Below are 13,434 nucleotides of genomic sequence, written 5' to 3'. Positions count from 1 at the left end.
AACCATTTGATGGCTGACAGCACAAGTTTCCAAATAAATACAGTACTAACTGAGATAAGACAAAAGAGATGATATTCTAAATGTCCCAACTAAGTTTCCAGTGCTTCTTCAAAATTAAATTAAATAATTACCTTACAAATGTGTTTTTTTAAACAAAGTTTGAAAAAAGAGGGCAGAAGAAAAGATCTAAAAGAAAAAGAAAATCTACATTTTGTACACCTTCTGAATTTTGGATTTAAAAATAAAAAAAGTTCAAACATTTCTACTGCCTAGACACATCTGCTTTCTAAATGAATGAAAAACAGAACTGTTATCTAACCCTACAGAGCTGTAACTACAAGGATATTGAAATTCAGGTCCTACAATTCAATAATAAAAGACAAAAGGGGGTAGTATTAATACTTACATTAAGCAGCTGTTCAAAAGCAAAACTAAAGCCCTTTTTATAATCTGTGATTCCTTTCGCTGTGATATTATTCACTGCATCTTTCAGCACTTTTTTATTTCTTACATTTGCTTGGACAAGGTGCTGAAAACAGCTTACATCCTGGGCATTGCTGTTAAACTGCAAAAGATAAAAAGGTAAATGTATAAACCAACATTAAAATCAATCATGTAATTTTTACTGAATTTGTGTTATACTTCTCAATCCTTCTGCATTGCTTTCTCTTTCAAAAAGAAAAGTGAGTAGATTGGTAACAGAAGTGCACTAAAGATCAAACAGTAATTTTCATCCACGCCCCAACCCCTACTGTATTAGCCTGTCGCTTATTGACACTTTCCTGAACCTAGCTTGGTTTCCCTGATTATAAATTTGGGATTTGAGTTATGTGAGGTCCCTCCCAGCTCTCAAATTTTATGAGCAGTTAGATTACAAAAAACAACAACAACACAAAACTCTCAACAAACAATGACATATATTCAGAATGCAGAAATGGTATGATGATGCCTGCACAGAATACAGGGAGAAACTGAGCATTTTACTCGCCTCGCATGAGGAAATGCTAAATGGAAAAGTGGTACACAGAATGACAGGAAGAGACGGTTAGTAAATTTGAAATTTGATGGTAGTCTTTCCATGGGGGTTGAAACAGGAAAGTAATCTGAGAGACCCAAGAACAACGAGTGGCCTTTCAGAACTATCACTCTAGAGGTTATATAGGGAATGCAGTAGAATCACAGAGGCAAGAGAAAGGGCAAGCAGGTCATGGCAGAGTTACTGCTGTGAGTGATAAGGGCCTGAACAACAAAGAGTCTGTAGGAGGAGAAAACAAACTCCAATAATATCTGCCCCAATTGAAAATTTAAGAATGATCACCAAAGTAATTTCAGCAACCGTATAAAAAGTATTCACACAGTTCACTGTATATTTCCAAAAAGATAAGAATAGGACTCTAGCAAGAAGATCAGGGCGCTAAAATGAATGGGATCATCCTATCATTTATTAACTCTGCTATGGGTACAAGCCCCTTAGGCTCCTGGGGCCTAGACTGTCACATCTGCAAAAGCAAAATGAGAATGATAATAAAAACATACTTGCTAAAAGGAAAGGGGCTGGCCAGATCAAATGTTGAAGATATTCTCAGATCAAAAGCACATAATGATTTTAATAGGTGGATCACAAGCCAAAATGTATTTTTACATAAGTGATTATCTATTCTCATAAATATAATGCATCATTCTTTTTTCTCTGATGATCCCTGAAACCTAGTGATAAGGTACACTGTACAATTCATCAATCCATTAAGCAAATATTCATTGGCGGCCTGTTATATGTCCAGAGTTGTGGTAGGTGAGAGCTCTGTGCCTTCAGACATGAGGTAAATTATGCACACACATTTATATATGTAGGTAAGCACTTATACATGTTCACTTTGTGCTGCATTGACTATTTGCTCTACAAATATTAATCATTTCCTCTTTGAAAATGCGCTGCAAGTAAGTAGTATTATTATCCATGAGAAACCTTAAGCATAGTTAAATGACTTGTCCATAGTCACGTAACAAATAAGTAATAGAGAGTCAGGATTCAGACTAGCACTGTAGCAAGAGTCTGGGATTTTAACTACTCCCTCAGTGCCTCTCAATATACAATAAATCATGATGAGTTATGTAAAGCAATATAATCCTAATCTCTAAGAGATAGTATCTGGAGAATGGGTTGTGATTTGGACTGTAAGCAGTTGGGGGGAAAATTCCCTAAGAACTGGCATTTCCTGTGATTCCACAGAAATGTTTCCTTGAAGACTATGGAGGAAGAACATTCCAGGCAGATAGAACAACACGTAAAAAGGCCCTGATGTGACAAAAAGAAAAGAAGCCTCTTAGGGAAACATAAAGATGGAGAGTTTAGCTCAGTTTCATATGAGGACTAATGACATGAAATGAGCTCAGGGACGGAGGCAGGGTCTAATGGAAATGCTAGACAATTAGGCATGTATTCTCTGTCGAACGGCCAGTCACAAAAGGTTTTAAGCCAAATGCAAAACAATTTAATCTAGAACTTTAACAGCTAGCCCTAGCTGCTGTTTAGGAATTGGATGTCAGGTGAGCAAAATTCAAAGGATGGAAAATAATTAGGAGGCTATTGCGGTAACCCAGCTGAACAGACAAAGTGGCTTTGTTATTCATGGAGATGGTCCGAAAAGAGGGGTTCAAAACCTATTTTGGAGAAATAATCACTAGCTTGTGATGGTGCACTGGGTCTGCGTTGAGTACGAAGAGAATTCTGACAGGGGCATCTGCGTGGCCGGAGGAGGGACGGGTTCAGGGACACTTCAGGATTAGGGGAGAGAAGCACACAGTTCAAGTGTGGGTGAGATTTCAGTATGTGAGATACGCAAATAAAGATGTCAAGAAATAACGTTGAAAGCAAGAGGCTCAGAAGAAGTCTTGATTAATATAAAAAACACGGAAAGCTTCAGCAGGGAAATTTGGTTTAGAGCCATGTGATTAAAAGTGAAGCAGAGGAGGGGTCTCTGAGAAAACTGAGCAGGAGTAAGATTCCTTGGAGGCAGGAAGGAAGTCAGGAGACTGGACTGCCTTAGATGATGAGAGGAAAAGAGTCTCAAGAAGAACACACTGCGGGACAGAGACAGGAAAGATGAGGACTTAAAAGCACCCACTGCACTCATCCCCATTACACAGGCAGTGTCTGGAGGTCGGGGGTGGGGTGGGGTGGGTGGAACACAATGGAGCGCGCTGAACAACAATGGGAGGGATTAGCCCGTGCAGAGGCAAGTCTTCAGAGCACCTCGGCTGGGAGGCAGAGAATGAACAGGGTGGTCCCTGAAGGGGTGGACGGGGGTCAAGGAGAGGTTTCTTTTTTTTTTTTTAATTTTACTTATTTATTTTTGGCTGTGTTGGGTCCTCATTGCTGCACGTGGTCTTTCTTTAGTTGCGATGAGCGGGGGCTATTCTTTGTTGCAGTGTGCAGGCTTCTCACTGCGGTGGCTTCTCTCGTTGCGGAGCACAGGCTCTAGGCGCGTGCACTTCAGTAGTTGGGGCACACGGGCTCTAGAGTGCAGGCTCAGTAGACGTGGCACACGGGCTTAGTTGCTCCGTGGCATGTGGGATCTTCCCAGACGAGGGCTCGAACCCGTGTCCCCTGCATTGGCAGGCGGATTCTTAACCACTGAGCCACCAGGAAAGTGAAGGGTCACTAGAGCAAGAGAGGATTTACCTTGAAGAGAGAAGGAAGAAAACGTTGCAGGCAACAGAACAGAGGTGAAAAACGAAGCTCTTGTGAAGATGGGGAAGGATGGGACACAGATGCTCCTAGAGGAACAAGCCTGTAAGAAACCATGTATCCACTTCATTGTACTGGGAAAGAAGAGCGAGGGCTGAGTCCCGTCGCTGGGTGTACAGAGATTTGGTGTGGGGAAATGATATTATTGCCTGTGGCTTTTGTCTCCAGTGGACCATGAAGCAAGGTCATCGGGATAAAGTAAAACAGGAGGTGGAAGGTTTGGAGAGAGTATAGATAAAACAGGAAGTTAAATGTCTTGCAAAGATAAATACTGAGTTCTCTCTCACTTTTACTTGGAACACTACTTTTGGGTACATCATATATATGAGAACAAAGCTCCAATATACTTGTTTTCAATAAAGTCAAACACTGAAAAGTCAGTATCTTCAGATCCAAATCCCACTGCCTCCCCCCCCCCCATTATTTGATAATCTGACACAATCTTATGCTACACATCCTGTTTTGAAAGCAAAAGAATATGAGAATTTCCGTGTTAGAAAGTAAAAAAATAAAGTAAAAATAAAAAATAGATTGCCAATACATTAACGGTAAAACATCTGACCTTAAAGAATCATTAGAAATGATTACAGGAAATGCTAGTATGTGATTTAGTTAAATCATGAAACTTGATAAAATTACAAGTTATGCAGAAAATGAACACTGGATAATGTATTGCCCGGAGTCTTTTGGTTGGCCTTAACCTGCTTTTAACACAGAAGAGTGAAGCATCTCATTAAGTCACTTTAACACAAACTGATTAAATGTAAATTCAATTCATTAAATACAAATTCAGTGGTGTATAACAGAAATACTCCAATTATACTCATAACAAAACTCATAAATAATGCAGAGAAAGGAATAACTTACAAAGTATAAGTCCCTATGGCAAACCTTATTCTCCAAGAAAGGAATGAGAAATGTGAAAAGTTCTGACTTAGGTAAGTATATATTTCACAGACATCTTAGACTCACTTGTTTTTAGAATAGAAAAAAAAAAAAAAGAACAGATTTACTTTCACGAACTGAAATTACTGTCTTTGGTGACATGTGTCCAGACTGTAATTTATAAACCACATATTTAATACATTAACCACCACTTAGGGCAAAAGTCTAATAATATAGCATTATAAAGCTTTGAAATGCTACATGGTGACTGAAAATAGATTTAAGGGGTCCTGCTTTTGTAATCTCTTAAGAAAATACTTCTTTTAAATATGTATACTTAACTAATCCTACAGAGCCCCAAATCCAAACTACCGTCGTGCTCATTCCTTCCCAATTCTAGAAAATTCAACCAAGTAGGTCCCTTATCAGAAATGCTGAGAAAAATCTCTGCTAGCACTCTGAGACAGGAAGGTATGTGGGTTAATGTGAGCATCTGGGGTAGCAATGAGGAGGGATTTCTTTCTCTGCCCCAGCATTTGCACATTCTTTTGTTTTCTTCTTCCACATACCCCGCTCCTTCCGCCTACAACACTTGTTGTCCCACTTACCTCAACATTCTTTCCTTATAAAAGGCTTTCATGATCTTCCCTGACTAGGTCAAATCACCCCATTAAAAGTTTCATAGGCCTAGATATATCTTTTTTATGGAATACATCACAGTCATAATTCTATATTTCTTTGTATGATATCTTTATAGACACGTTGACTGGATTAAAAGCCATGGCCAAAAAAGAAAATAGCCATCCCACCACTGTACTTGACATATTAATAGGTATCCATATAATTGGTGTACAATAAACATACAAAATAAATATTTACTGAATGAATGTATGGAGTTTAAGAAAATTAGAAGACAGTGCAAATACTGATCAATAATTTAGCTAAAGGCTTCTAAGTACAGAACCTGTATTTTAGTTCTGCAATATCTTGTTAAATTTGTACATTTATAAATATAAATACTCTGTCCAAAAAGACACTATTAAAATATCCAAATGAAGATGCATGCAGAACACCTAGCATGGAGCCCGGCACATAGTAAATGTTCAATCAACCTCAACTCTATTGTTTTAAAAATTACTTTAGTAAAAACATTAGTATACTTCATAAGAAATAAGAATAGATTTCTAGATTCATGAGAAAGATTCATATAAACAATATCAGCTTTAGTGACCCTTAAATAAAGCTCACTACTGGGATGGTACAAGTAGCCCTCAAACATTAGTTTAGTTCTTGAAACAGTCTCTGGGAATAACCATGAACAGTAAATTTCAATGCTTCCAATGAACCTTCCTATTAAATATCACAATCAAGTACACATATCAAATTAAAAGATAATTTAAGATCCAAACAAATTGTTAATTTCTCAAATGAAATAACTTAAACTCTTGGTTTTGTAAAGGCAAGGTCTATTTTTTGTTCTGAAGTCCTGTGCTGAATAAGAAATCATCCACAAAATATTTCTGAGAGAGGACGCTCTGCTGCTCATTGGATTAACCTGGGATACAAACGATGAAATGCTGACATTGCCTTGATATACACAAGTCAAAGAGGCATCAAGTTCCTGAAAAGCAACCTTGTCTAGAAATGGCACCTATAATACACCTTCATGGAGTACCAAGGCTCCCACTGAAGAGGTTGGTGGGCTCAAGTAGTTTTCCCCTAGACTGTTGAAGAATTAAAGGCAAAATAAATCCAAAGGTGATATTCTTCCACTTGGAACTGCAGAGAAAAAGTGGCCCATTTAATCTTTGTCTGACCATTCAGTATGTCCTTAATTTCCACCCCCTGACCTCATCCATGTATTTCAAACTCTTTTTTTTTGCCATGAAAAAGAAATACAGTGTGAAATTATGGGCTCCCGCTGTGTAGATGATCAGCAAAAACAACTCAAATTCAGGCTGGCCTGCTTTGGAACATGGGATTTTTTAAAATTATAAAATATAAGTAAACTACTTTACATAATTAACTACTGTAAATAATTTATATAACAAATTTATATTATATAAAGTAATTTAAATGGATAAACTAAGTTAAATAAACTGCAAACAATTTTGCGTATCAGGCAGTAGTTACAAATTGTGGTATCAGAAGCGATCTACATTTTGGACACCAGATGGCAATGAAGGAAAGTAAAAGGAAAGTGGACAGAGGCTGTGATCTTAAAAATCTTGGTTGTTTTATTCCTACTAAAATATTTGTTATTTATTTTTATTTTCCCATTTTTCATAGGAAACTAGGAAATATTATAAAGAAACAAAATGGTTATTCTAAAATCCAGAGAAAATAGCTTATAGCATTTACCCACATGCATTTGTACATATTCCTAGTTAAGAATGATTTTAAGGTTTTATCTATTGCCAAATTACTTTCCAGATATATTGCGCCAATTTAGATATGTGTGAGAGTCTCACTGCACTCTCAGACACACAACATTTTTATTTGCTAAACTGTAATTTAAAATAATATTTCAATATTCAATAATTACTTGAATTCCTCAGTGGTTAATGAAGTGAAAGTTTTTCTCACATATTATTTGTCATATAAACCTGTGAATTTTAAGTCCTATTTTTTCCAGTTTGTTGTTTACCTTCTAATTTTAACTTTTGATCCTGTTCTTTATGATTTCTTAAAATATTTTTATGCTTAGAAAACCATCCATTATTCAGGTAAATAAACATCTACAGTTTCTACTAATATTTGATGGTTTTGTTTGCTTATTTTACATTTTGGTGTTTAGTCATGGTGGAAATTATTTTCCCCAATAGTATGAGGGGACAATTAGATTAAGTAATTTTTTTTTCAAATACCCAATTTTCCCTTTTATTGAGTAATTATTGGTTCCTGATCCACTATATATAATAAATTAAGATTATGGATACATTTCCTTTACTATTTGGATACATATTCCTTTACTGTTCCCATTATTTCACCAGCTTCTTACTTTTTAATGTTAATAATAAAAATATTAGCTAACATGTACTGAAAATCACAGCTATGCCTATCTAAGAACATCACATGTATTAATTCACTTAACCTTGACCAAGCTTAAAGTCTTAGCTGTAATATGGTTTCCATTATACAGTTGAGGAAATGAGGCTTAGAGTGTCAAGGAAAGTGTTCAGAGTCACTCAACAACCAAGGTCAGGACTCTACTTCAAACCCAAACCCCTGAAACTCTCCTCCATGGTGTCTAATCACTTTTAATTTATGCCAGAAGAATAAGCTGCCATACTCTGTCACGCTACTTTTTCCACCACTATTTTCCTACTGAACTTCAGAACCATCTTTTGTCAAATTAAAACCACATTTTCCAATAATTTTGGGACAAACTGGTATCTTCACATGAGTCAGCTTTTCATTCCAGGAAAAATTATTCATCAATTCCACATCTGTTCCTCCATTTCATCTCTTATACATATATCTCATATACTCTTTTCTCCTTCTTAAACTTCAAGTCCTAATGAGATCAATCAAGATGGCAGAGTAAGAGGATGTGAAGCTTACCTCCCCCCACAAACACATCAAAAATACATTAACATGTAGAACAATTCTCACTGAAAACTAACTGGAAACTGTCATCAGGACTCCTGTACAACCAAGGCTGTAAGAAAGATACATATGTAATTGGGTAGGAAGGGAAGAAAAGTGATTGGGTCAGGACCTGTGCCGCTGGGAGGGGACTCAAAGGAAAAGGGAGATTACACAGATGGAGACCGTCCCTGGGGAGCGTGCGGTGTGAGCCACAGATGGGGCAGCCCAGTGCTGGTGTCCTGCCCCCTTTGGCTGGTGGGAGGACCTCTGCAATGAACAGGAGGGCTGCGGGAAGCCTGGATGTCACTTGTGAGGGGTGCATGCATGCGCTGGCTTGCTCCCAAATCAGGGTGAAGAGAAGACTACTCTAGCGGTTGCTGGTGGCCCATGACCACCTTACTGCCTGGCTCAGCCCGACCTGAGAGAACGCCCTGGTCCCACTCATCCCATGTCACAGTGCGGCACTGGTTCTGGGGTGGCCACAACTGGGAAGAAGATTCAACATGGGGACACCGAGGCGACCCCATCCCAGGGTGGAGCCTGGGTGGATTGGCAGTGGCCATTGTTGGCACTTACTCAAGCAGCGCCTAGAAGAAGCGCAGATTTCTGACGGCAGCTGCTCCATCACAGCTCATGCCCCAATATATGCTGAGAGTCCATGTGCGCCCTGCCTGGCCTGTGGTGTGGCTCTACCACAGAGTGGGGGCAGCAGAGTCTTAGGGTTGTGATCAGCTGTGAGGGACAAAAGGCAATGGCACCCAAGGCTGTGTCTGAGCAGAGCAAGGGAAACAACTGCGGGCACCTGAAAGAGCAGCTCATCTGAGACAGCTGACTCCCGTCTGTGGACAACAGGAGCCAAGAGCTCACATGGGCCCCCCTGGCTTCAGCATGCCCCCCACTCTGGGGCAAGGATCCTATTTTGGGGGAGAGAGGAAAACACAAACTTAAAGAGAACAGAAACAACTCAGGCCTGACCATCAAGGCTTTTGCTCCAGCAGCTTGGGATCAGACCCCACCCACAACAGGGCAGTGATGCCCAGTGAGCAGAGGGGAAGTCTTGCCTCACACCCAACTTCAGCTTTACCCCTCTGTGTGCAGTCCCACCCCGTACCAGGGTGACAGATGCCAGCACATCCTGAAGAAAGATGTTACATCCACGTCAAATCCAGCTCTCCCACCAAAGGCACTGGGCACATGCAGTCTGTACAGGGACACTCTCACATACGCACACACATTTAAAACTGCAGGGCTTCCCTGGTGGAGCAGTGGTTGAGAGTCCACCTGCCGATGCAGGGGACACGGGTTCGTGCCCCGGTCTGGGAAGATCCCACATGCTGCGGAGCAGCTGGGCCCGTGAGCTATGGCCGCTGAGCCTGCGCGTCTGGAGGCTGTGCTCCACAACGGGAAAGGCCACAACAGTGAGAGGCCCGTGTACAGCAAAAAAAAAAAACAACTAAAACCTGCAATAGGTAACTGCTTCACCTAAATTCATAGAGGCAGAGAAATTTAAGCAAAATTAAAAGGCAGAGGAACTGCTCTCAATTAGAAGAGCAAAAGAAAATCCCTGAATAAAAGAGCTAATGAAACAGGAATAATTTACCAGATAAAGAATTCAAAGCATTGGTAATAAAAATGTTAACTGGAAAGCATAGATGAACACAGTGAAAACTTTAACAGAGAACTAGAAAATACTACAAAGACCCAATCAAAAATAAAGAATTCAGTAACTGGAGAAAACAAACAAAAAACCCCCAACACACTATAAGGAATGAGTAGCAGACCAAGTGATACAGCAGAATGCATAAGTCATCTGGAAGACAGAATAATGGAAACCACCCAAACAGAACAGCAAAAAGAAAAACAAATTTAAAAACGTGAAAACATTTTAAGAGATTGCTGGAACAACAAGTATACCAACATTTGCATCATAGGGGTCCCAGAAGAAGAAGAGAGAGAAAAGGGTATTTAAAATGTATTTGGGGAAACTACAGCTGACAACTACCCAAACCTGAAGAAAGAAACAGATATCCAGAAGCACAGAGAGTCCCAAACAAGATGAACCCAAACAGACCCACACCAAGACACATCATAATAAAAATGGCAAAAGTTAAAATTCTAAAGGCAATGAGAGAAAAACAAAGAGTCATACAAGGGAATCCACATAAGGCTATCACCTGATTTCTCTGCAGAAACTCTGCAGGTTGAAAGAGAGTGACATGATATATTCAAAGTCCTTAAAGGGAAAAACCTGCAACCTAGGATACTTTACACAACAAGATTATAATTTAGAATAGAAGAAGAAATAAAGAACTTCGCAGACAAGCAAAAACTAAAAGAGTCCATCAATACTAAACATACCCTAAAAGAAATGTTACAAAGTCTTCTCTAAGTGAAAAAGAAGTAAGAATCTATATGAAAGGGGAAATCCCACTATGAAATGCAAATATATTGCACATATTGAGGATCAACCACTTAAATACACCAGTATGAAGATTAAAAGACAAAACATTGTAAAAGAACCATAACTACAGTAAACAAGGGATAAACATGAGGATGCAAAATATGACATCAAAAACACAGTATGTGGGCGAGGGGAGTAAAATGTAGATCTTTTAGAACGTGTTTGAACTTAAATGACTATCAATTTAAAACAACTAGATACAGTTATAGGTCAACATGTATGAACCCCATAATAACCATAAATCAAAAACCAACAATAGATGTAGAAAAAAATAAAAAAAAGGAACACAAGCATACTACTAAAGAAAATCATCAAACCACAAGGGAAGAAGCAAAAAGAAAAAGAAATGAACAGAGAAGAACTATAAAACATACCAGACAACAAGTAATAAAACAGCAATAAGTACATACCTACCAATAATTACTTCAAATGTATATTTAATCCAACAATGCATAAAAAAGATCATACACCATGATCAAGTTGGATTTATTCCATGGTACAAGGATGGCTCAACATATGGAAATCAATCAATTTGATAGACCACATTAACAAAAGGAAAGACAAAAACCACATGATTATCTCAATAGATGCAGAAAAAGCAGTTGACAAAATTCATCATCCATTCATGATATAAACTCTCATCAAAGTGGGTGCAGAGGAAAAATATCTCAACATAATAAAGGCCATTTATGACAAATTCACAGTTAGTATAATATTCAATGGTGGGCATGTAAATTTGTGTAGCCACTATGGAAAACAGTATGGAGGTTCCTAAAACACTAAAAATAGAACTACTATATGATTCAGTAATTCCACTCCTGGCTATATAACCAGAAAAAACAAAAACACTAATTCTAACTGATACATGCGCCTCAATGTTCATAGTAGCACTGTTTATCATAGCCAAGAGACAGAAGCAACCCAAATGTCAATAAACAGACAAATATATAAAGAAGATGTGGTATATATTTACAATGGAATATTAGCCATAAAACAATGAAAATATGCCCTTTGCAGCAATGTGGAAGAACCTAGAGAATATTATGCATAGTGATGTAAGTCAGAGAAAGACATACCATACGATATCACTTATATGTGGAATCTAAGAAAGAAAACAAATGAATGTAAAGAGTAAAACAGAAATAGACTCGCAGATATAGAAAACAAACTAGTGCTTACCAGTAGGAAGAGGGAAGGAGAAGGGACAAGATAGGGGTATGGGATTAAGAGGTACATACTACTGTGTATAAAATAGATAAGCAAGGGCTTCCCTGGTGGTGCAGTGGTTGAGAGTCCGGCCGCCGATGTAGGGGACACGGGTTCGTGCCCCAGTCCGGGAAGATCTCACATGCCGCGGAGCAGCTGGGCCCGTGAGCCATGGCCGCTGAGCCTGCGCGTCCGGAGCCTGTGCTCCGCAACGGGAGAGGCCGCAACAGTGAGAGGCCCGCGTACCGCAAAAAAAAAAAAAAAAAAAATTGATAAGAGGGATATATTGTACAGCATAGGGAAGTATAGCCATTATCTTGCAATAATTTCTAATGGAGTATAATCTGTAAAAATACTGAATCACTATGCTGTACACCCAAAACTGGTAAAATATTTTAAATCAAAGATACTTCTATAAAAATAAATAAAGTAAAATGCAGGTCCTAAATATATTAGTAAAAGTACTGCTACGTAATTCATGGCTTTTGCTAATATTGTGAATGTGATTTTAACTTCTATTATTAATCCTTGTTCAGCGAAAACCAGACATGTGGTCACTCTCCCATGGTTAGAGGTGCCACAAGTATCTTTGCTAATAGCACTCTGGGACTTGACCCTCCTGTCCTCAAATTGATGTTGCTGTCCCCTAACACTGGCTGCTGGCTTACAGTTTCCTTGGCCTATAGAAAAAAAATTTTAATAAAGAATTGACCATTTTTTAATTCAGTTTAGGAAAACCAGGTCTAGTCCAGGCCCTGCCTGTAATAAGCACCCACAGCCATGGCTGATTCCATTATCTCCTCTGAGCTTCAGGTTTTTCTTTCTGAAATAAAAGCCTTTGCTAGATCACTTGGCAAGCCCCTCAAATTCTAAAGTCATATTTATATCTGATAATTTTAACTATGATGGGAAAATTACATAAATGCATAGGAATAATAAATTCTGTATATACCAAAAGAAAATGGCATCAATAAAAAGTGAAAGTATTGAGAACATTATTGACACAATTTATGTTTGCCTCTAATTATAAATCATGGCCCATCAAAACTTCTGATAAATGTTGTCATTTTTAAACAAATATTCCCATTAACTTGAATCATGACATGACCCAAATTCAGTCTGTTGACTTTTGTCAAAAACTTGAAAGAATTTCTGAGTAAGTCCCAAGTCTATCTTTTTTAATATATTCTATTTACATGTTGGTACAGAAAACTTTTAAACCTCTCTAATTATAGGCATTTATAAGAATTTCAAGCAATTGAGAGTGTGCTACTCTTTTGCTTCAGAATTAATTTGTATTTAGCTTCCTTGCTCATAACAACTTGATATTTATATTTTCTCAACCATCTTTTAATCAACCAGTGTGCAATTCTGATTCCAGAGCACTCATCCAACTAGAAATATGGGAAGCTTTCTCTCCATCATTCTCAATATAATAATTCTATCAGTATTATTCCTAATATAAGTATTTTTCTCATAGCCTTGTGGAAATTTGCGTGCCAGCTCCCAAAGACGAAGCTTTACTGAAATGACCAAATGATCA

General features: G+C 38.3%; 1 protein-coding gene across 1 annotated transcript in view; it reads right to left on the bottom strand.

Annotated features, from left to right (window-relative positions):
* The window catches only part of CACNA2D1 (calcium voltage-gated channel auxiliary subunit alpha2delta 1), a 514,071-nt gene that overhangs the window by 97,472 nt on the left and 403,165 nt on the right, over positions 1 to 13,434 (bottom strand). Inside the window, exon 11 of the mRNA XM_022554402.3 lies at positions 407 to 565. Coding sequence (XP_022410110.1) covers positions 407 to 565 — 159 coding nt within the window. The remainder of the gene's footprint in view (positions 1 to 406; positions 566 to 13,434) is intronic.

Source organism: Delphinapterus leucas, chromosome 9 (genome assembly GCF_059928025.1).
Source record: "Delphinapterus leucas isolate spDelLeu-1000000601 "Yukka" chromosome 9, BTC_Dleu_Yukka2, whole genome shotgun sequence".
Classification (NCBI taxonomy): Eukaryota; Metazoa; Chordata; class Mammalia; order Artiodactyla; family Monodontidae; genus Delphinapterus; species Delphinapterus leucas.
Note: the sequence above shows the minus strand (reverse complement) of the source record. Positions and strands in the feature narration are given on the sequence as shown.